At 38.9% G+C, this 24,807-nt stretch overlaps 1 protein-coding gene across 1 annotated transcript in view; it reads right to left on the minus strand.

The window, feature by feature from the left end:
* Positions 1–361: 361 nt before the first annotated feature.
* Positions 362–24,807, minus strand: part of LOC110163329 (nuclear receptor subfamily 5 group A member 2) — a 30,171-nt gene continuing 5,725 nt past the window's right edge. Inside the window, exons 5-7 of the mRNA XM_055161610.1 lie at positions 8,664–8,783; positions 4,600–4,747; positions 362–615 (exon numbers count right to left, since the gene is read on the minus strand). Coding sequence (XP_055017585.1) covers positions 362–615; positions 4,600–4,747; positions 8,664–8,783 — 522 coding nt within the window. The remainder of the gene's footprint in view (positions 616–4,599; positions 4,748–8,663; positions 8,784–24,807) is intronic.

Below are 24,807 nucleotides of genomic sequence, written 5' to 3' on the forward strand. Positions count from 1 at the left end.
TTGACTGCAGGGGGCGGAGTTTAAAATGTGGATACCTGTTCGAGCGATCACACTGTTCCTCATTTGTCCAGCCCTCGCTTCTCCTCCCCCCTCACCCTCTTCTCTCTTTTCCTCTCTCTCTTAGTCCTCCAGGTACTGCCCAATTCAGCAGCTTTATTTGAAATGTGGTTTTGGGCGGATTTTAGGTGTTTAGTCCCACTTTAAATGGCTTCGCAGTCCGTAATGGAACGTATTTGCTCAAGATCGGCAGAGCGGCAGCCCCATGCAAAACAACACAACCCGGATGACGATGGCGGCGCCCGCGGCAACTTCTGGAATATGGTGAATAGGCGCTTGTACACACCGGTCCCTCTCAGGTCCCTCACACACACGCCCTCTTAGCGTGCAGCATCTCGATCAGCAGGTTGTTACAGGGCACCTCTCCGTTCAGGTGCATATAACACAGGTAGTCCTCCGCCTGGGTGCTGAGGGCCCGCAGCTCCGGCAGTCGCAGCAGGAGTTGACTGAACTTCTCCTGGAACTGAGGGTACGAAGACACCGTGTACTCCAGCAGAGCCCCGTTCACCTGCTCCTGAACGCCCTCCACGAATGCCTGGTTCTCCAACAGCTTCACGTCTACGGAGAGAGAAACAGAGGTGTTGTTAGAGGTGTTGCGCGACTTTTCAGGTGGAGGGTGTTAAAGATGTTAGAGGTGCAACTTATCTGGTGGAGGGTCCGCTATCTACTTGTCTCCATGGAGATGGTATCGTTTTGCCTAGACTGTTCCATGGTGTGACGTAAAATATTTCCATCTAACATTTATTCATTACGGGTGTTTCTATTTCTCAAAAATACAATAATTCCTTCTTTGAATGGGGGCGATTCTCCATAGATCTGGACTGTAATGTAGTGTAGTGCTGTGACCTGCGATAGATTTGTGATTTAATCTATACTGTGGAATATTCTACCCAAAGCAATAACATTTCCATGGAGACAAGCAGCTGGCAAACCCTCCACTTGAAATGTGACACAGTGCAGACTTTAATAGGTACACTATATCAAGCAATTTTATTTTTCAATCAAAGCAAACTGCACTGTGACGAGGTGTGATTTCTATGCCTGATAACCTTTCTATAACATAATATATAATACTATATGCTGGGGGTGTTCTGCATGTGTGTCTAGAGCTGAATGTTCAGGAAAAAACACAAAATAGACTTAAAATGGTGTTTGATGTTCAACAGAAAGGTGAAAGCGAAAGCTACATTCAGACTGCAGGACTTAATGCTCAGTTGTTCACATTTCCGATTAAATGCGACTTGTATTTGATCTCCAGTGTGAACTTTAAAAGCCCCGAAAGTGTCAAGCATGTGCATTGGAGGACACGTTTGCGTAAGTCGCCTAAACATGGACACGGCATTGAGCACCTGGAGATTTAAAGTTGCTGTTGTACCGGAGCCAGAACATGTACAGCTTATTTGTTTTAAGGAAGAGATTGAGAAGGAGAAGGACGAGGTTTTTGGCTGTGGTGTTTTGTGGGGCAGTGGCAGCGACGTCCGTAGAAAAGAACGTGTGGATGCAGAGTCCCAGCCAAGAGTGGTGGCACTGCTATGTGCTTCAATGCTTCACTAACACGGAGTTCAGACACAATTTTTGTAATGAGAAGAATGTTTGTGTACATTTGTGACATGTAGGTGGGATGAAAGCGACCTGGCCATTCAAACTGAAGTCGCATGTAAAAAGATCAGATATGTGTTGGTTTTAGGAGCACATATCCAAGTGACCTGAGTCGCATTTACAAAAAATTGGATCTGTGTCATTCAGACTGTCATTAAAAGATCAGATATAGGTCACACAGGGGCAAAAAAATCTGATTTGGGTCACTTCAGGCTGCAGTCTGTACGTAGCCTAACTGAAAAACTGTTTCTGACTAATGCTAGCTAGTTTGTGATTGTAATGTTATTAGAGAGGGACTTGTTTAACAGCACAAATCAGATCAGCTGTTGCATTTCCAACTTAAAGTCTAAAAGCAGTGTCTATAGTTAGTATGACACTCCCAGAGATCTTACTGCAAAAGCATCAATAGTTATACTCACTCTCACTAAACCTGTTCACTGTTCCCAGGCTTTGGACTGGACTGGTTTCTTTAAGGTAGTAATTTAAAGAATATTAGGCCTCCACATAAAGAGGGAACTATACTTTATTGGGCAACTACTTATTTTGCCACTACTAAATAAGATAAGCCCAGTGAGATCCAGACCCATGCACCAAAGACCATGAACCGTGATCACTGATGACAGAGCATACACCTTATCACACACCTAGAGTGCAGCCTTAGATTTGGAAGCTAAAAACGCGTCATTTTAAGTTTCAGTGTTAAAATTTAATTAATTGATTTAATTTTAGTATTTGAGGATGCACAGTATTTTTACTTAAATTCACTTAAATAAAAAAAAAAAAAACATGTCAAATACAAAGAGTCCCATCCGTGTTACCATGTGCTTTGTGCAACGACAAGAATCACGAAAAACCAATTCACAATGTAAAAGCAAAGTCCATATCAGCCTATTGAAAACGCATGCAACAACTCGCGATGGACATGAGTGGGCACATTTCCTGTGATCTCATTCCATAGAAAACAAATATATAAGAATTTGCCGCTCGAAGTACTACACGCTATTCTATCTATGTATTTCTACTACTTTGTGTATCTGTGTATATCTCCAGGTGAGACAATATACGAGCCTCGCATTCAGCTCCGGTGCAGCAGAGCCATGTTGGAGCATCTATTCATTCACGCAGAGTAATTAACTGCTCTGAATCGGCGTTCTGAACCATCTTTTCAGGCTTCGCGAGGGCAATTAAATTACCCCTGCCACAGACCTGACTGTGAGGATGCGCCCAGGCAGCAGACAGACGCAAATATTTTCTACCTCCACAAGTGCCGTCCCCATTCAGAAGTGCTTTGTTCCTCTCCCCGCACCACTAAACAGCAAACACTTGTGAGAAATACATGGGCAAAGTCTGCTGTCTGCTCCATCTGTACAACCCAGTGCCTGAATGTGCATCCAGCCCTCCATTACGACTCCTTTGAATGCCATTAGTGGACAATGGGAGGAGGAGGGCTTTGTTAAGGTTGGCTTTTGTCAACCCTAGAAATTTAATTAAGTGGATTTATTGGAGAGGAGAAAGAGGGACCGTTTGAAAACACTTGTAACCTTATAGATAAATGGACTCGGAAATGTCTGTAGCTATTCACGGGCGGGAGGTAGCATCAGTATGACAGAAAAGAAGAGCTCATTTCTGATTTCAACACAGCGGTTCTGCCTCGTTTAAGAGTAACATTTGCCCCGCAACGGCTATTATCCAATGAGCAGGGAGGGCATCTGGCATAAAACAGTTAGCCATTGTTGCTTTTATTATTATTTGTGATCATGGTACAAATAAAGAGTAGCAATTTGAGCTGAGAGGTTGGGATTCACGTCTTGTAGGGAACATAAACTGCTATTATGTCATTGAGCAAGACATCTCAGTCTCTAATTGAGTGTTTGAGTCACATTTGTTTCAGTCTGCTCCATTTTATTATCATCAAGAGTGACACCAGCACATTTGTTATTCACTTTCATAACCATTTTATGAAATTGCTTATATTAAATGAATGTAGACACTACATTTAATGGAGTGACTGAAAATGGATGTAAAAATGTATGTTTTGTGCATGATCACAAATTAAATCGACTTCTGTTTTTGAAATTGTATGAAAAAATCATGCTGGTTGATAATGATTTTTAATTTGGTTTGAGCTTGTCAGATTAAAAATGGCTTTCAAGACACAATTTCCACCAAACGAGACTAAACACGAGATTAGGTCAACGAGAATGAGACAAAACGACATTGTTTACTGGCCTTTCAATTGTTTTTTAATTTTATTTTCTATTGTTGTTGTCATGGTAGTGCTGTTTTTTGGGACTATACAGTGTCTCAAGAGGTGTAATCCATCAGCACTTAACCCATGTTTTTGCCTAATCCAAAACTAAAAACCTGAACAAAAAATTTCATGAGATAATTTTTCTCTTGTGTGCATAATTTGTGGAAATTTTGTCTCTCGAGATTTTGCCCCATGCCTACTTTTTTCAATTTGAATTTCTTCTACATAAACAATACAGAAGATATCATTTAATTTAAAAGTATAGGGGGTCTGTTTGTTTTTGGTTGGTGTGTCATTGCTTTGCCTGAAATGTTCCACAGTATGAGATTAAACAGTTTTACATTACATTTATTAAATTACAGGTTTTACAGCTCAAGAATAAAACAGGCATTCTGACTGTGAGTTGTGTTGCCTCTCCACAGATCTGACCTGTAACTTTATTTGGTTTGGTTCGTTGAAGATAGAAAGGTTTAATTCCATACTGTGAAACATTCCAGACAAAGCAATAACTCCACAGAGACAAGCATTTGACGGACCCTCCACCAAAAAAGTGACACAATGCACCTTTCAGTTATATCGCCGTTAAAACACAAGCTGATCATTGACGATTAGAAATGACTATATCTTGATCTCAAATCTGATTCATGTTATAGCTTAAAAACCAGTCCAGAGTAGTTAAAGCGCATACTCACTGGGGTTGAAGAGCAGCATGAACTTGAGACAGGCGATCTCCCTGCGGTCCACCTGTAGAGCCCTGAGTCTCGCGGCCAGCTCCTGCCCCCTCTGCACCAGGCTGCTCAGGGTGGCCTCTGCCTGGGACAAGAGGGACGACAGCTCCACCTGGAAGCACACGCACCAGTCACGAGTCAGATACTATGAGGTAAAAATGAATAAATATATTACACAAAATTGACTCTGCTCTGTTCCACCTTGTGATGTCATGAAGCGGTAGTTCTCAATTTAACGACTACTTTTTACATTTTGTTTAGCACTGATGGGCGATTCCAGGACTGAAATTGTCTAGTGAAAGTGTATGGAGTTTAGAAACACAGTGGAGCACTACCTGAATAATCACATCACATCACAGGGTGGAGTGTTCGAGAGAAGAACGCAGCCTAAATACGCAGGGTTCGTGTGTTAAACGCGTGAATGAAACAAAACTACGGAAGTCGAGAGGGGTCACAACAAACGCAAACGCCGCAAAAAATACAAATGCCACAACACAAACGCAAATGCCGCAACACATTAAAAAGCTGCAACACTTTAAAAAGCCACAACACATCAAAAAGCCACAACGGAAGTGACTGCGGTATTCTATTTTCCGACGGACCGATAGAGAGGCAAGTGAAGAAGAAGAACTACAACGTGAAAAGTAAAGGAACGGAGAAGTTGGAAACGTAAGTAAAAGTAATTTATTGTTTTATCATTATTCGTTTCACGTTGTAGTTCTTCTTCACTTGCCGATTGATCGGTCCGTCGGAATAGAGTCCCGCGGTCACTTCCGTTGTGGCTTTTTGAAGTGTTGTGGCTTTTTAATGTGTTGCGGCATTTGTGTTTGTGTTGTGGCGTTTGTATTTGTTGCGGCGTTTGCATTAAAATAGAGTCCCGCCGTCATTTCCGTTGTGGCTTTTTTTGGTGTGTTGTGGCTTTTTTTGGTTTGTTGTGGCTTTTTGTTGTGTTGTCGCATTTGTATTTGTTGCGGCGTTTGCTTTTGTTGTGACCCCTCTCAGCTTCCGTACAAAACACAACTCAGGAACATTATAACATAAATCAGAAAATGGCGTCATATGGGCCTTTCAATGTATATAATAATAAATAATGTGGAAGTAAGGTTTTCTGAAGTGAACTGATTAATAGTACACTTATTATACACTTTATAACTACACTTTAGACCTTTAAAACCATGAGTCAGGAACATACTGCATCATGATACACAAACAACTGTCTAGGCTTGTATAATGCAGTTGTTTCTTCATTGTTCACTCTTAAAAATACACCATGACAGAGAATCGGGAGTTAGGGATTGGATAGTGTCATTGACTGTATAAAAAAAAAAAAAAAAAAAAACGACTAAGTGAGCGTGACATGACCCATATAGTTCAGCTTCACTCACAATTGTAGCATTAAAAGAAGTGAATTTGGAGTCAGGTCTGTATTAGGAACATGATTTTTTTCAGACAAAAAAGCGAAATAAAAACAGCAGGGTCATGTAGAGAGATAGCAGTTACAGAAGGAGGGGCCACAATATTCTGATGTAAATCAACGGGAGCCAGGGTCAGTAGGAGCCGGATGAGCCCGCATGTGAACTTCCTATTTGGAACACACGGCAAGCTCGTTTGCTATGTCCGTTTATATAGAGGGTGTCCCAGAAAATCTGACATCATTTCGCAGGACAGTAATTTCGGAAATTCTTGTTGAAGTAGCCTCAAATTTTCACAAAATTTGTAGAAACAGATCAAGATTTTATATTTAATGTTTTATTTCTGTTCACTCCCACAGAGAAGTTATTTTGCGTTTTGGAATCTGATCGCACACAGTCACCCAAGACTATGCAGTGTGCCTTCAGTGCAAAATTTGGAAAAATTTCACCAACTGGCAAATAAATTTGGACTTGGTACCAAAAATTTTAAGAGGAGGACTGCTTATTCAGGGGTAGCGGATCTGGTACGCCAAACCATTATTCAAGGAATCTGGGTTTCCAAACTTGTTCTCCTTCTGGACTTCTTGGGGCTTCACAAGAATTTTTCACAAATTTGCTCGACCTTCTATTCTGATGTTGATTATGTGTGCAAGCAGATTCCAAGATACAAAATGACTTTGGGAGTGAATGGCATTGCTCAACCTGAAAACACAACAAAAATAAAACATTAAATATAAAATTGTTATCCGTTTCTTTACATTCTGTGAACATTTTAGATTATTTCAACAAGAATTGCCAAAATTATTGTAACATTTTTTGGGACACCCTTGTCTATGGATAGTGTCATGGAGGTTTTTTTTTCCAATGATTGGACGAAAACAGGTGATATGCTATATAAAATGAATCTATAATATTTGTCTCAATTTTTTTCTTATTTAGCAGGACTACTATACAATGCATGGTATATAAAAAATCAGGAACAAGTCCTAACAGGCTATTAAAAGTGTAAGTGTTAACATATATAACATATATTTTCATTTTAAGGACTTTGTAAGGGATATAAAACTACCCCACACATTCTCAGTATAAAAGCCTTATAAGCATGAAGCTGTCTTGCTACTAAGAGTTACCATGGTGTAGCCTTTGCCCTTGTTGAATATAACCACAGATTTACGGTCAGGTTATTCTACATCACCATGGAAACAACCTTGACCTTTCCTGACCCCTAACATCACTGAACCACCTGAAGAGCTTATATAACATTGACAACCATTTAAAAGTTGTGAAGTATGAATTTGACCTCATATAAACAGCTTGGCAATTGTATTTTTCATTGTGTGTTTTATATTATGCATAATTGAAATGAAACATGAGTCTGTTCATGATGAGAGAATAACTTTACAGCATGACCCGGTATATGTGTACAAAATGCATCTTCTGATAATGGTAGAAAAACTCTATAGAAGTATGACCATCTTATCACCATTTAAATAGGACTAAAGGTCAATATGTTCACACAGGCCACACAAGATATTGACAGCCAATAATGTACATTTAATAACAATATAATACATAGAATAAGTCAGCATGTATGTATGTCTGTTTACCCACATGAGTAAGTATCTTGTGACTGTTACCACAAAAAGTATTAGAAATTATTTCCAGTGAACAATTTTTGCATTTTGACAACATAAAGGGCCTTTTTATTTCTTCGAGTTTAGGAAATCCCATTTTAATTTTACTCAAAACATATTGTAAAAGCTGCTCTTTGTGAAAAACCACTGAAGATATTGCTCATACATTTTAATAAGAATAATGAGAAAGCTAGGGAGCACATATGATGTAACTGAAATTTCATGTTACATTTATCATTGCAAAAATGTTCAGGCCATTTCATAATTATTAAAATGTTGACGCTTAAAAAAATTGTCATGAATATTAATAATCATTACTTTCAAGTGATAGTATTTATGTGTAGTATGTTAAAAAAATATGTGTAGGAAGTAAGTTAAAACCACACTTACATAATCATACATTCCCTGAGGAGATAAGTTTTAAGCCTACTGTGGAATATTATATCCAAAGGATCAACATTACCATGGAAACAACAGGAGGAGGCCCTCCTCCAGGCTAAATAAGAGTCAGGTTAGTGTAGATGCAAGTCCACTCAGAGTGAGCATGCATGTTTTTCAGTGCAATAAACACATCCATAATGAAAACATTCTTTAATTGTAGTCTATTTTTTGCCTGATGAAAGCCTAGGGCCGAAACGTCATTTATGTCCAAAAAAATTCACTGTATGCAGGATTTTTCTCTGTTCAAAAGTTACATAGTGTGGTGGTATAGTGGACATTGTCTTTGTTATTTGGTGATTATCATGTTTTTACAAAATCTATCTACTCCTTTTATTGTGATAAACAATATCACTGTTTATGGTCCTAACCCGAAGCAACTAGATAGGCCCCTACAATGTTATCCAATAAGTGACATTTTGGGATTAAATACTTTAATCATATCTCATATTTGCACACAGAGGTTTTAAATGGCGCTCAGATGAATGAGCTCCAGTGTGCATTGTGTCTATGGGAGGGGAGTGTGGGGGAGTACATCATTTACCTCCTGGCCCGTGACCAGCAGGATACTGTCTTCCTTTGCGTGTTGCACTTGTCGGAAAATGTGATCCAAAACCAGGAGCTCGGACCAACAGTTGTGGAGTAGCTTCATTTGGTCTCCCACCTGCAAACACAAAAGACAGTTAAAATAATAAATGGAATAGACTCGAGAGACTAACTTCTATGGATACAATCTATGGAGACAAGCAGTAACACCACCAGGCCAAGTTACAGGTCAAGTCTGTGGAAAGGGGACCCTGCTGACAGAAGAAATGCATGTTTTCCCACATATATTTGAGCAAAACCAACCATAATGAAATATATGTCATAATGCCATACTGTGTAACATTCCAGGCAAACCACTAACATCTCCACGGAGACAAGCATGTGATGAACACTTCACAAGAAAAGTCATGCAGTGTACCGGTGACTAGCTGTAAATGTCTCCAAACAACATCAGACCACCCCAGATGTCCATATTAAAGCATTTTTTGTCATTTGAAGGTAGTTTAGGGCCAAAGCCTGACATGACGAAAAATGTGATTTTATGTCAATTTCGGCTCAAATTTAAAAAAATTTTGAAATTGCAAAAACCTTTCTGGAAACATCTCCGAACAACCTCAGATCACCCCAGATGTACATATTAAAGCATGATTTGACATTTTAAGGTAGTTTGGGGCCAAAACCTGACTTGACAAAATATGAGATTTTACGGCTTAAATTTGACCAAATTTTTGAAATTGCTCAAAACTTCCTGGAAATGACTTCAAACAACCTCAGACCACCACAGATGTCCATATTTAGAGAATATTATGCACTAGTAGTTGTGTTTACAGGCACAATTTAAAACGGTTGTAGTAGTAGTAGTAGTAATAGTAGAAGTACTTTTACTACTATTAGTTCTGAATAACTAATACCTTATAACATTATAATATTTCTTGCTACTATAAGTAAATAATGTACACTCAATATTAAGGGTTGGCAGTAGCAGTAGAGGTGACAGAAGGTTTAGTAACAGAAATGTTGTAGCAACTGAAGTAGCAATATGCACATTACTTTCAATAATACTGCAATAATTTCATCTTCTTTACACTACTTGAACAATTATTTTTCGGGATGCACCAATACGATACTGGTATTGGATATCAGCGCCAATACTCAACATTTTGATTCCAAGATTTGGATTCCAGGATATCAGTTCAGTCCCTTATTATTTTGGTCTATAAACCGGTGTAAGAAGATAATTTACTGAACAACCAAAAACAATACCTTCGTAATCTTTGTTCTTTAAATTTCAGTTGTTACAAAACACATGGATAATTTTTTTGCTACACGCAGTTTGTTCAGTCTATGCACTGGTGTTGGTTGAGTGTCGGCGGATACCAAATTATCGACATCAGTATCAAAAAAGAAAAAGCTGGATCAGTGCATCCTTAATTATTTTCTGCTGCCAGTAACAGAATTGGATTACTTCAAATTCTGCCAACTGTAAATCACATTCAGCACGGTCATAACAATAGCAAAGTCCATCCATCTTAGACCCCATGTTTGTGACAGTACGAGATATTAAAGAAGACGATAAAAACACATCACGGGCTTAAAGGAGAAGAAGAAGAGTCCGTGTGCTCTAGTCTGTGAGGGGACAGAGAGAGAGAGAGAGGTGGGGGGTTGGTTTTAGGACGGGGCCCCTCCCTCACCCTGAAGGACACTGCTGTTGATAATTCCCCTGGCCCCAGCTGCTGTCGGCCCCATACAACCATCCATCTGACAGGTGCGTGACAGGGGACTGACAGGGGCACTGTGGAGCTCAATGAGACCAGACCACGGCACAGTCATTCTGGTTGTCCACTATAAAGGTGCAATATGGGCCCACTCCGCAGTTATTTACGAGGGGGCATGGGCGACAGATGACTTCTTTTGCTTTGGCAGATTGATTTTGCGCCAGATGCCCTACCGTGATGCGATTCTGTGAGTTTGACCAGGTTTTGAATCATGTTTATATGACATGTTGGTGACATTTAAGCGCACATAAAAAGACTGGATATTGGATAGTGGTTGTAATCTTCATATCTTCATAGTTTTAAGACAGTACTTTAAACTTAAAAATTTGAGGTTGGGGAGAGTACATGAGGATGTTATTGCTTCGTCTGTTCCTCAGTATGGCATTAAACTTAACGATCCTATGGAGACAAGCAGGTAACACCTCCAAGCCTAGTCACAGGTCAGATCTGTACAATACATTTTTATTTATGACAATAAAAACACACATGCAATCAAACAAATATATAGATTTAATTCCTTATCGTGGACCATTTATTTAACAAGCAGGTGAAGGACCTTCCAAAAGACAATGTTAAGATAAAACTGGTTAAAAGTGCATTTAACCAGAAAGAGAATAAGTCCAAAGTCTGTAATTTACTACTTACACATGACTCAGACAAAAATGTATCAATAATTCTAATTTTGACTTTTACAAACCTGTTACAAAATGTATTCCTTTTCAAAATTTTCAGAGGCCAGAGCGTCACAGTAATACTAACAACAACTTGTGGGCTAATAGCATACTTCCTGGTTCTCAGATGATTAAAAAAATAATAATAAAAAAGTTTTATAATTAATTGCAGTACACAGCATTCTGATTTTGATCCTAAGAACAGCTTTCAGCTTGTATCTGTACTGAGGCTAAACACATCTTAATTAAAGGTGTATTGTGTAACTTTTCTGGTGGAGGGTCCGTCACCTTCTTGTTGCTTCGAATGTCCCACAGTATGACCGTAAATAGCTCTACCTTACATTTATTACATTTTATAGTTTTATAGCTCAAAAATACACAGAAGAACAGGCATTCTGACTGTGAGCAGGGTTGCTTCTCCAAAGATCTGACCTGTAACTTGGCCTGGTTTGGTCTCCATGATGATAGAAAGTGAAACATTCCAGACAAAGCAATACCATCTCCATAGAGAAAAGCATTTGAGGGACCCGACACAACGGACCTTAATTAATTAATTTGATAAACATTGGGTACAGCCCCTTTAATGGCTTGTGCGTTCCTGAATTCAAGAGAGGCATTCGAGTGAACACACTGGACTGAAATGGTTGCCAGACGCTAGCCGCTGTTCTCTCTTGTAAGTATTTTGGTGCTGCAGATCTGTGGAGCTGTGGTGGGGCTAAAAGGTGCTCTTAGGGTCCTCGCTCTCCTCTCACCCGCCGGAGAGGAGGGGGTCTGGGCTCACAGCCACAAAGAAACGGGTGAAGGAAGCTGGAGGTCTCGGTGACCTCCGAGACTTCCTCTCCAAAAGGAGCTGCAGCGGCCAAAAAACCACACAGAGAAAAAAAAACCTCACATTTATCGGAAAGGCTCCTCTCTCTCCCACAGTCTCTCTGCCACTGTGTGGAGTAGACCAGGGATTAGGCTTTCAAATGTGCTTACTTCTACATATGCTGATTTGTAACCTATGGTAACCTATGGCAACATTTGACAACATTTGTTACTACGGAAGGCATAGAGATGTCTTTACTGTGAAGCTGAGAGAACATGTAAATAACATTTTTGTGCAATATTTTAAAGGGAATATCGCATGGAGAATGGTAGAAAATGTACATAGGACATAAGAAAGAATATGATATTAGACTGAAGTCTGCATGCCTTACTTTACTACTCAAACTGTCAAAATGAAAACTTGGTACAGTATGTAACTTCATAGAGGTGACACAAAACCATATTTCAGAACATTCTCTTTGCAGATAGACGTTTTATGCTTTGAAACAGGGATGTAACAATATCCTCCCTATCTCACGGTACAATATTACCACAATATACATTTCACGGTACAATATTTATTGCGATATTTTGAAAAGGCTGATATAATTGTAGATAGGACACTTTTTTGCTTTTAAAATACCTTGACAAGATTTTAGTGTGAATTATTTCCATTATTTCCAAGAATTCAAGTAAAAACATATTTCTTCATGTTGTCTGCTTTGAAATGAATCATGGGCTATGTAGTTTCTGATGTTCATAACCTGTTGCTCCTGTAAAACCATGCATTCAAGTAAAGGGACTTGTAATTCGATATATTGGCGATACGATATCACAATATTTCGGTTATTGTTACATCCCTACTGTGAAACATTATAGCTAAAGGAATATTTCCATGGAAGCAAGCAGGAGCCCTCTTCAAGACCAATAAACATAACCAAAATTAATTAAAAAGCAACGTACTGTGGCTTTAACAGCGACTAAACTGCCTACTTGGGGCAACTATTGATTAGAGCAGTGGATTAAGTTCTGTCATTGTTGCTGTGTCCTTAGGCCAGTCACTTGACTCACCTTGCCTAGTATAAATGTGTGTGCATGAGTGATAGTTGGTAGTCAGTGGTCCGTCAGTCTGCCCTAGGACAGCTGCGGCTACAGTTGTATCTTATTGTGTGGCGTGAATGAATAATGCAGTGTGGTCATTTGAGAGGCTTTAACATCATTATTATTATTACTTCTTTATTACCTCTACATTTTCACATATTTACCAACTACAGTAAACTTCTGACAACCTTACTGTAATTGCGATAGTGTAATAATCAGTCTCTTACATTGCAGATGATTGTGTTATCCAATATTACTATAAAGATCATTTTGTGATATACCGTATTTTCCGCACTATTAGGCGCGCTCTTAAGCCTCCAACCCCATCAAAAAACGCGCTCCGCAATCCAGAGCGCCCTATACACGAATCCACTTGGGTGTCCCAGCACGACTTCAGTAAACTACAAAGCTGCACCAAACAGGCACGGAGCAGACAGCGACCGCGAGGCGAAAAACACCCGCAGAAACGCTCATCACTCCGCGCGGACGAGGAACAGAACAGAGGAACGAACTGAAAAAGCGAGTGCAATGTGCCACTTCTAGACACAACTGAACAACTGAGTCACTGCGAACACGCCGACAATCCAGCAGTCCCAGTGCCCTCCCTACATGCCACAAGTGAAAAAAGCCCAGAGTCACCGTGAACACGCCAAACAAAGTTTGACTGACCCATCTAACTGTTGTGTTTCATTTAAAGTCTAGTGCGGTTTATTTATGAAAAAAGTTCGACCATTCAATGACAGCGCCTTATAATCCAGAGCACTTAATAGTGCGGAAAATACGGTACTGTGCTTCCCTCAAACCATTTTAATTTATAAAGAACACAAAAATGAAAGCCAAAAAGACAGGAACCAGACTGTGAGAGAAGCCTGCTTTGGTATTTCACTTGAAGACTGATGTGAACACGCATTTCCTTCCAAAAAAGACCAAAAATAGCAGACGTGCATTAGGTCGTGGTGTGTACAACAACTATGCAGAATCGTCCATGTCACGTTTGAACACTCTCATGAGACAATCAGGGCAGTGGAACTAAAGCATGCCCTTCCATGCATAATCCTGTATTTATCAAAGCTTAGGAGCAAAAAACAGGACTGAAAGAAAGCTCCCTTACTTTTACGAATGACTAAATACAAGGGTGTTTAGGGTTAGTTACATTATTGTTGTTTTTCAGATCCTAATGTGATGATGCCATACCACCATGGGGGACAAGAGACAGATTTCCCTTTTATTTACATTGTACTTTGCCGTGAAATATCCAAAAAGTAAATTCACAAATGTTGAACCTGACCATGACTACACCATTTGCCACATTACAACAAAATGTGCAAAATCTGAAACAATATAATGTTGTGCACTTGCTCCATTATCATGAGTGAGCTTGCCTTTCCACAGATCTGACCTGTAACGTGACCTGAAGGTGTCGACTGCTTTGTTTTGTGTGGATATATTCATTTATTGCCAAACTGTGGAACACTGTAAGACAAGCAATGACATCTCCATGGAGACCAGCATGTGACAGACACGCAGTGCACCTTGAAATGTCTGTACTGTAAAGATACTTTGCACTGACATCATGCTAGTGTTGTTCTGCATTTATGTCTATGGCAGAATGTTCAGCAGCTACTACGGTGGCACAATGCACACATCAGGAAACTGTCAAAAAGGTTTTAATAGAGTCTCGGTTCCAGCTAAGTCTGTTCTTTCTCGTCAGTCGTGTTAAAACAAAGTTCAGATTAAAGTCTAACTCAGTGCTTTTCAATTATTTTCTGTCACGCCCACCCTAGGAGAAGAAGACATTTTGCGCCCCTCCACTCTCCGCCGCAATATAAATAGTATAATTTGTATTCACAAAGCGGGATGACGCTTTTGCTGAAAAAACTCAAATGGCTTATCAGCGTGATTGGGGTGTAATGTCTTTAAGCGACACCATAATTTATTTGGCTTCATGCTGTCAGCTGCCAACATGTTTAGACACAGTAAACACACCAGTCTTTCCTCGTTTCCCACCGCAGTCACAGTGAAGCCGAGAGCTACATATGCTTCGTCATATTTCCTCGTCTTAGTTTTCGACGTTTGTTTCTCTGTTTCTCTTTGTAACTCCACCTTTCTCTGCCTTTCTTTTAATTAAATATTTTTCCATAGTGTCTCTTGAGGGTTTGTTCACTGCACTTCTATCTCTATCTCTCGCTCTGTGTTGTGTATGTGTATGCTCGGTGCAAAAAACCCAACACTATATTAGGGCAGGACCGATGTATTGGTTGGCTGATATTATGGGCCAATATGGGCACCTGGAAACATATCGGCTATCGGCCTAAATCTTGCCGATATGGGCCAATATTTCACGTGGGCATGTTATACCTCGTTATAAAGTTTAGACTCTCTATATTATGTCCATTTAATCCAATTTACAGACAGATAACTGTCCCAATATGTGGCTCCACATCAGTATTTATCTGCGTAGTCATTTGTCTGTGTCTGTAGCAGTGCTGTCCCTGAACACCAGAGTCACGTCACTCACTTGCGCTTGTTTACACACGCAGCCAAAGATCCATGTGCAACACTTAGATTATATTCTTTTTACAAACAATCGGTTTGAGTCTGGATTAAAAGGACATTTATTAGTACAGACTTGTGATCTGAGAGGAGCCTGTGTGAGCGGTGAGTGTTGGAAATGTGTCGGTTTTGATTAGCGGCTGTAGCTCCCACACATAAACAGGCTGTTTTCTCTTCTATTGGCCGACTGTAAAGTGACTATATTGTATATTGGCTGTATATATGTTACTGGACCAGCATTGATATGTAAATGAGCTGTGAAAAGAGTTGTGAATGATCGACTCTTACACATATAATTAGTTGGCGCACACGCATTTACCGCTAAAGGCTGATAGCGGCAGTTTACTTTCTTTACTAGTAGATAGACATGCAAAAATGCCATTAGGCCGACCAACTGTCTGTAAATATGACATAAAAAGGTAGACAGAATAAATTAATAAATTTTAAATCCACTAGAGCCAACCTAAGTTTTTTAAACAATTCAAGATTTACAGTGAATTTTTACATCACTAAATATATCGGCAATTATATCAGCTATCAGCAGCTCCAACTCCCATTTTATCTGTTCATATTGGCCGCTACAAAATCCACATCGGTCGGGCCCTACACTATACTGCCAACTACTGGAGCAGGTGTGCAATTACACTTTATTCTAGTACAGCAAAATCAAGGAGGGGAATGAGGGAATGCTGATGGAAAATGGTCAAATTTTTACATAGGCACTCAAAGGAACCGCTCGCCCATTCTGACGCACACTTTAACACACCAGTGTACACAGAAAAGGTGTGTTAAGTGTCTTGCCCAGGGACACAACAACAACATTCATGTGTGAAAGCTGGAATCGCACCACCAACCTGTGGATCTGACCGCTCTACCGATGACATTTATTCTGAGAGCAGGACAGACAGCAAGTAGCCAGTGAAAATATTCCACCGTCACCACCATTTTGCAACAGTTAAAGCTGCTTAGAATTTGCTGCACTTTTTTGATACTATACTAAATCCGTGACAACATAAATACAATAATACAATTTAACTCTCCTCTTTGGGTTGACACTGAATGAGGGGACACGTTACAAAACACATCACGGCGATCAATAGCCTCCTCGCCGACAATAATACAGTGTAGAAACAGGGCTACCTCCGAACTGACATTCCCTTCTTATCATCGACGAAGAATGTAATTATCCGGGCCAGGCAAACAGTTTTTACGGACCGCGGGAGGTTTTCATTGGCAAAAAAAAAAAAAAGTGCAGCTTTGTTCTCACTGTCCGCACTGCCAATGCTTGTACAGAAAAATGCTTTAAATGTGGAAGAAATGCATCGTGGGTATTCACTGTGAGGTAGGATACAAGTCAAATAGCAAAACATAGCACTGCAAAGCTTTGGGTTTGTCAAAAGTATCGAAAATCTAATACTAAGCAATGCTAAACCCAATATCGAAACTAGATACTCTTTTGAGCAGGTATCAATACTAAAAAAAAAAAATTACATTCACAGGACAGATATCAGGCCACATGGTAATATAAAAGAAAGTACTACGATTTAATGTTGAAAATTACATTCTATTGTCCAAATAAATACTTTTTTTATTATCAATGTGGTATCAGAATCTGTACTGAGTATAGTGTATTCCTTAGTACTGTAATAGTTTGAGTAAAGTATTGTGACAACACTAATTTCATAAGAGGTGGCTCAGTGGTAGAGCGTTTGCCCACAAATCCAAAATTTAATGGTTTAATCCCAGACATGACCACTCAGTACGTTTAAATGCAAGCCAGGAAAAGCGGAAAAGTAGTCTAGTCTAGTCCAATTTAAACACATTTATATACTTGTAGATGTAAACCCAGGAACTATGATCGAGGTGTTGTGAATGGAATCTCAAAAATTCTCAAATTCTCTCTCTGTTCTTAAAAAGAACAGATCTGGAGAAGCTGATACATACTCAGATACTATGGCGTCAAAATAGTCCCATAATACACATGTACAATAATACGTGGATTTGGCCGTATTGTATTATTTCACACGCGTAGATAATAACTGCAAGCGAGCAAATTATCTCAAGGAGAAATCTGTAACCTGTGTGCAAAGCAACCACTGGGGGGCAGATGCACCATCAAAAAAAAACAAGCTCTCTCGAAGTTGATTTCTGCTCGCGTGACATTCATTTCTGCTCTCTTGAAACAAAAAAATATAACTATTTTCTTCATTATTTGTCTCCAAAACCAAAATGAAAAATGGATAAAGATTTATTTTTTCAGTTTTTGGACAGTTTTTGTTTAAATGAATAATGGAAAAAAACGGCCATTTTCCATTTTTGGAAACTGTGATGCCGGACTTTTGCACCGCAAACGGACTGAACCAGGACTGAACCATCACTAAAACAGGATAAATCAGGCCTAAACCAGGTCTAAACCAGGTCTAAATCAAGTCTAAACCAGGTCTAAACCAGGTCTAAATCAAGTCTAAATCAGGCCTAAACCAGGTCTAAACCAGGTCTAAATCAAGTCTAAACCAGGTCTAAACCAGGTCTAAACCAGATCTAAATCAAGTCTAAACCAGGTCTAAACCAGGTCTAAAACCAGGACTAAACCAAGACTAACCAAGTAACTGCCAAAAAGTTTATATGTATAATAGTCATTTTTATCAGTAAATATAGCTGCTAAATTACAAGATGACTCTGAACGTCTCATGGCCAGTCGTTGTGAGTGGTCTGACATACAGTATTTTGGTGCAAAACACATCTGAATTTGGCTGCTTAGCGCACTCAGATTTCCCTGCATGTAAACGTAGTGAGTGAATATTTTCATTATGTCCTTGGGCAAGACACTTTACCCACCATGTAAGACTGTATGATGGTGTGACTCCATTTATCCAGGCTTGGGACACTGAAATGCCATTGACATACAGTAGTTACAGATCTCGCACTAACAAATTGTGCGTTATAAGAATTGTAGAAGTAGCATCTCAGAGTTTTATCCACTAAACATTAAGGTTGCCAGTTAGATCTCTACTATCAGTAATGCATGCTGACATTGGGTCTTTAGGCAAGACACTTCATCAATTTGAGTGATTGTATCTAACCATAAAATAAAGCTATTGTTACCTTATTTATCATTATACTGCCAGTTGTTTACTCTTTTTAATTGTTTTGTACTCTAGAAAGACAAAAATACATTAGTTTAGATTAGCCAAGGACACATTTAAGACGGTGGCTAATAAAGAGAAAAACATACCAGTGATAAACAGAGTATTGTCTTCTACAATCTTACAGCTGATATAAAGTGTTATGTTCAAAAGTAGTTCTTACTATAGAGTGTTTTTAAAAGCAAATGTAAAAAGATTATGAAGGAATTCAAACGTGAAGTCTTGTTGTTTGTTATGGATAGTTTTCAGTTTTCACGTTTTTGCTGTTATGGCTGATATTTACCCACGCTAATATCATATTATAGTAAAGTAGAAAAGTATGACAATTTTATTTATTTTCTCAGAGATGACAGAATTTGTTGTACTTTCATGTAAACATACAGCTGCCAGTTATCATAAGCAACGTTTAGAAGTGTAATTCATTTCATTTTTTAAGCTGTTAACCCCCTTCGTCCTTAAAATTAGAAAAAATTCTAAGGATCTAATGTAGAAACGGAAAAAAATAGAAAAATATCGGACTAATATATCTGAAAATGTTTATACCAACACTAAAATTGAAGATGGGGTTGTATTTCATTGCATTTTATTAGACAGCACACTTAAAGGCGCATTGTGTAACTTTTCAAATGCTTTTCTCCGTGGAGATGTTATTGCTTTGTCTGGAATGTTCCACAGTATGACATTAAACAGCTCTACCTTACATTTATTAAATTACAGCTGGTTTTAGAGCTCAAAAATACCAAGAAAAACAGGTGATCTGACTGTGAGTGAGTGGGGTCGCCTCTCCACAGATCTGACCTATATTTTGGTCTGGTTTGGTGTCCATGAAGATACAGTACAAAGTTTTAAAAGGCTACCATACTGCGAAACATACCAGGCAAAGCAATAACACCTCCACCTCCACGGAGAAAAGCGTCTGAAGGATGCTCCACCAGCAAAGTTACACAGTGCACCTTAAATCTAACTTCTGGTATCATTAAAATGACCTCACACTGTATATAATAATTCATTCATTTGTGTTAGTATTAGCCTGTGTTTACTATCTAGTGTGTGCTTTGACCCGCTGGTATGGAGGAGTGTCTGAGCTAGGCCTTTGCAAAGTTACCTTGTTATTGTTAGCTCAGGAAAATGAAACAAAAGTGCTTCACCTCACAATGCGCCTTTTGTTTCAGTCAAAGTTACACATTAGAACGCCTCGTCTGTTCACTGTCTTCTGGGCAACAGTTTACAATATGGACACTCAGATCTGTACACGGAATACTTTGGAAAAACTTGGGTAAAAAAAAAAAATGTAAAAGTATGTGAGTCGAAATAGTGTCTCTGTGCCGGTGGTCTGGTCTTATTGTGTTTTTGATGTTGAAATTTGGTGTAGTTACTAACTTTCAGTATTCAGCCAAAAGTGGACAGTTTTAACTAGCAATAAAAGGCAGACGGATCCACTCAGGCGCAAGCACTACTCAAAACACTACTACTACTACTACTACTACTACTACTACTACTACATTCATGGATATTTGTATCATTTTTTTTTATATCAGAAAGTAAAAGAACTAGAAAATTATTTGGCTAATTTAGGCCACCTTTGCCACCTATTGGAGTACTACTACTACTACTACTGCTGCTACTAATACAACTAATACTACTGCTACTACTATTGCTGCTGCTGCTGCTACTACTACTACTACTACTACTACAATTATGGATATTTAGCAGTTACTAGAAAATAATTTAGCTAATTTAGGCATTCTTTGTATAACTGAAGTACTTCTACCAACAGTACTACTACTATTACTATAGCACAGTAGATTATGTTTGTATTACGGGTCCTGGACTACTAGTATTACTTGACTACATGCATCAGCCTATCACCAGAAAAGATACTAATTTAACATAAATAATGTATTATTTATGATTATTTATTATATTGTTAGTACTATTATTACTACTACTACTACTGCTGCTGCTACTGTATTTAAGACAGCATAAACAGAATATACACATTAGACCATTATGGACATTTGTATCATGCAATTAAGCCATAAGTAAAAAATACTGCCTTATACTGAAACTCTTTTACTAATACTTTGAAGCACCATGCTCTCTTACAAATAACTGTTCTAAATAATTATGATTCCACTTATGATTCAAATAACTGTGATCGTTAATTTTACCATAATCAGGCAACAAGCTGCGCACTACTGTACTGCTAGGGTAGTCAAAAGTATTGCAAATCAGATAGTAATCAGTACTAAATCTAGAATCGAAACTACATACTCATTTCCATACTAAAAAAGTCACATTCACAGGGCAAAAATGAGCCTTTCCTGAAGCTTTAGAATGATCTTGAGCTGTATCAGAACAAGTATAAAAGCACGTAGACTAGTATACACACATTGACTACATTTTATTGTGTAAATAGCGAGAGTTTGTATAATTTTATATTCCTTTGTATCAAAATCGAGTTTGAATTGCAATATTGTGACACTTATAATCCACATATTCATAAACTCTGATCACACACAAGGATCCAAGGCCAGACTCAACCAGGTCCCACTGTTTAACTCTATGACCATGGTTTGTCAAGAAAAGAATCTCGTCATCACAAAAAGACATTCATTTTGCTATTTTCCAGAATCTTTTGTTACACCTTGTCATACATTGGTTTCCCAGTAAACTACAACTTCAATATTGATTCTTGTCACGTGGGACTTGTTCAGTTTGTCCCAGTTAATCACTATAACTGTCCTGTCCACAAGTGAGCCTGTCCTGTACAAAGCATGTCCCCAGTGATGGACATGATGAATGGGACACTGACGGATGTTCAATCATTATTCCCCCAGGGGCCCGCACGCACGTTTGACACCAATGAACCTCCCACGCATCACGCTAAAAACATGTTGCAATGGCAGAATTAACTTGAGCAAACCACAAAGAAAAAAACGAAATATTTTCTGTAGAATTTTACGAGAGTTAAATCATTAAAGGGCCCATATTATGCTGTTTTCTGATCTATGCTATAATGTTTTCTCATCAAAAACATAGTTATGTTTTGTTTCATTAACACATTTAACTCACAAATCCTATATTTTCTCAAACCAAAAACCAGGATTCATTGTGTTTTTAAACTCTATAATCCATGTATCATTCCTCTATTCGTTTTTCAATATAAAACCAAAAATGACAAAATGAAAAAACAACTATTTTCTTCATTATTTGTCTCCAAAATCACAATGAAAAAAGGGTTAACTATTTGTTTTTTTAGGACTGAGACCGGGACCACACCAGGACTGAGACCGGGACCAGACCAGGACTGAGACAGGGACCAGATCGGGAGCAGACCGGGACCAGACTGGGACTGAGACCATTTTAGTCCTGGTTTAGTCCTGGCTCAATCCTGGTTCAGTCCTGGTTCAGTCCTGGTTTAGATCTGGTTTAGTCCTGGTTTAGTCCTGGTTTAGACCTGTGTTAGACCTGTTTTAGACCTGTTTTAGACCTGTTTTAGTCCTGGTTCAGTCCGTATGCAGCACAAACGTCCGGCATCGCAGTTTACATCACAGAAACGGGAAACGTCCGATGTCTGTTTTTTCCATTATTCATTTAAACACAAAATCAAAACTGAAAAAAAAAAAAATAAAACTGTTATCTGTTTTTTTGTTTTGGTTTTGGAGACAGAAGGTAATAATGAATAAAATAGTAGTATAGAATAATAATGAAGAAAATTGTTGTTTTTTTTGTTTTCTTATTTTTGGTTTTATTTTGAAAAACAAATGAATGAATGATATGCAGATGCTCTATAAACCTTCACTAGAATCATTTGGATAATTTCAGCCCTAGAATTTCCAATCTCCACTAAACAAAAGGTAAAATGTAGCTGCTGACTTTATAACTACTGCTTCATGACATCACAAGGTGGAACAAAGTATTCTGAGCTTTGGAGATGTGGACAGACTAAAAAATATGTGTGGAAAAACAGGATCTTTAAATGATAATGTTCAGAAGTGCAGTGTCTTACTCTGCAAAAAAAAAAGTAGTTGAGATCTGTACAAATGTGTTCTGAAATGTGTTAGTGTTATATTAGTTTGTCATAATTCAGGTTTTTTTTTACTATTCTTAGAAAAATTTTTTGATAACATGGACACTCATGGTCACCCACTGCACCAGACTACAGAGAGACAGATAATACTCCCTACAACTGTACAACAACTCACCCACTGCACCAGACTATAGAGGGACAGATAATACTCCCTGCAACTGTAACACAACTCATCCTTATGTAACAGATAATACTCCCTACAACTGTACAACAACTCACCCACTGCACCAGACTATAGAGGGACAGATAATACTCCCTACAACTGTAACACAGAGGAGAGATATAGGACTACATTCATACCATACTGCATACAACTGTACAACAACTCACCCTTATGTAACAGATAATACTCCCTACAACTGTACCCTCACCCTTATGTAACAGATAATACTCCCTACAACTGTACCCTCACCCTTATGTGACAGATAATACTCCCTACAACTGTACCCTCACCCTTACTTAACAGATAAGCCTATATCCTATCAATCATCATATCATCTTGGCACGATACGACCGCTTGTGTTTGTGTGTCTTTTTTTTTTTCTTTACTTTGAATTTTTTATTGCTACTTCTTAAGAAGTTAATTATATTTTGTACTCTTGGTTATAATAATATATTGATGTGTGAGTCATTGTGTCCAAGTCATTTCTCTTGTGGATCAATAAAATCTGTCTAAGTCTAATTCTTCAGGACACATTTTAGATTTTAAAAATAAATCAGAAATCTTACCACAATCACAATGCCCCTCAGAAAAAAAAAAAATACATAGATAGTCCACATTTCAGAACACATTTGTAAAGGTGTATACTACTGCAATGGAGATGAGATATTTTCTTGTTTGCAAAAGACATCGTAACACGGAAATAACTGCAGCATTACAGATTTGCTAATTTTTCCCATTCAAATTTGAATTTTGATTTAGCTGCAATCTTAAGCAGAGCCAAATGTGTTCTGTAATGAAACATTAGTGATTTCTATGTTGGTATTTTTATCTATATCTTCTATCTATATCACCAAGGTCACCTGACTCCATCAACATTAGACGAAAGAAAGGCCGAGTAAAAGGCAGGCCTCGCCCGGAGAGAGGGATAAAGACAGAGAGAAAGAAAGAAAGAAAGAAAGGGGGAGAGACAAGGAGTAAAGAGAGGTAGAAAAGGGGAGAGAGGAAGAGAGAGAACGAGAAAGAGAGAGAGACAGAAAGAGAGAGGTAGAGACAGAGAGAAAGGGGGAGGGAGGAAGAGAGAAAAAAGAGAGAGGGGGAGGCAGGAAGAGAGAAATAGAGAGAGAGAGAGGTAGCGACATGGAGGGAGGAAGACAGTGAAAGAGAGGGATAGAGAGAGAAAGAGAGACAAGGAGGGGAGAGTGGTAGAGACAAAGAGAAAGAGGGCAGGGGGAAGAGAGAAAGAGAAAGACAGACAGAGAGAGAGGGACAGAGAGAGAGAAAGAGACAATGAGGGGAGAGAGAGATAGAGACAGAAAGAAAGGGGGAGGAAGAGACAGAGAGAGGGCAGGGAGGAAGAGCGAGAGGGAGGTAGAGAGATAGAGAGAGACACAGAGAGAGGTATAGACAGAGAGAAAGGGGAGGGAGGAAAAGAGAAAGACAGACAGAGAGGTAGAGACAGGGAGAGAGGAAGAGAGAGGGACAGCGAGAGAGAGAAAGACAGAGATAAGGAGGGGAGAGAGAGGTAGAGACAAAGAGAAAGGGGGAGGGAGGAAGAGAGAGTGACAGAGAGAGGCAGATTCAGAGAGAACGGGGAGGGACGAAGAAAGAAATAGAGAGAGACAACGAGCGGTACAGACAGAGAGAAAGGGGGAGGGAGGCAGAGAGAAAGAAAGAGAGAGTAAAAGGTAGAGACAGAGAGAAACTGGGAAGGAGGGAGGAAGAGAGAAAGAGAGAGAGAGACAGAGAGAGAGAGGTAGAGACAGGAGAAAGGAGGAGGGAGGAAGAGAGAGAAAGAGAGAGGGATAGAGAGAGAGAAAGAGAGACAATGAGGGG

The sequence above is a fragment of the Boleophthalmus pectinirostris genome, unplaced genomic scaffold, assembly GCF_026225935.1.
Source record: "Boleophthalmus pectinirostris isolate CB_2022bp ecotype Guang Dong unplaced genomic scaffold, ASM2622593v1 HiC_scaffold_4, whole genome shotgun sequence".
Lineage (NCBI taxonomy): Eukaryota > Metazoa > Chordata > Actinopteri > Gobiiformes > Gobiidae > Boleophthalmus > Boleophthalmus pectinirostris.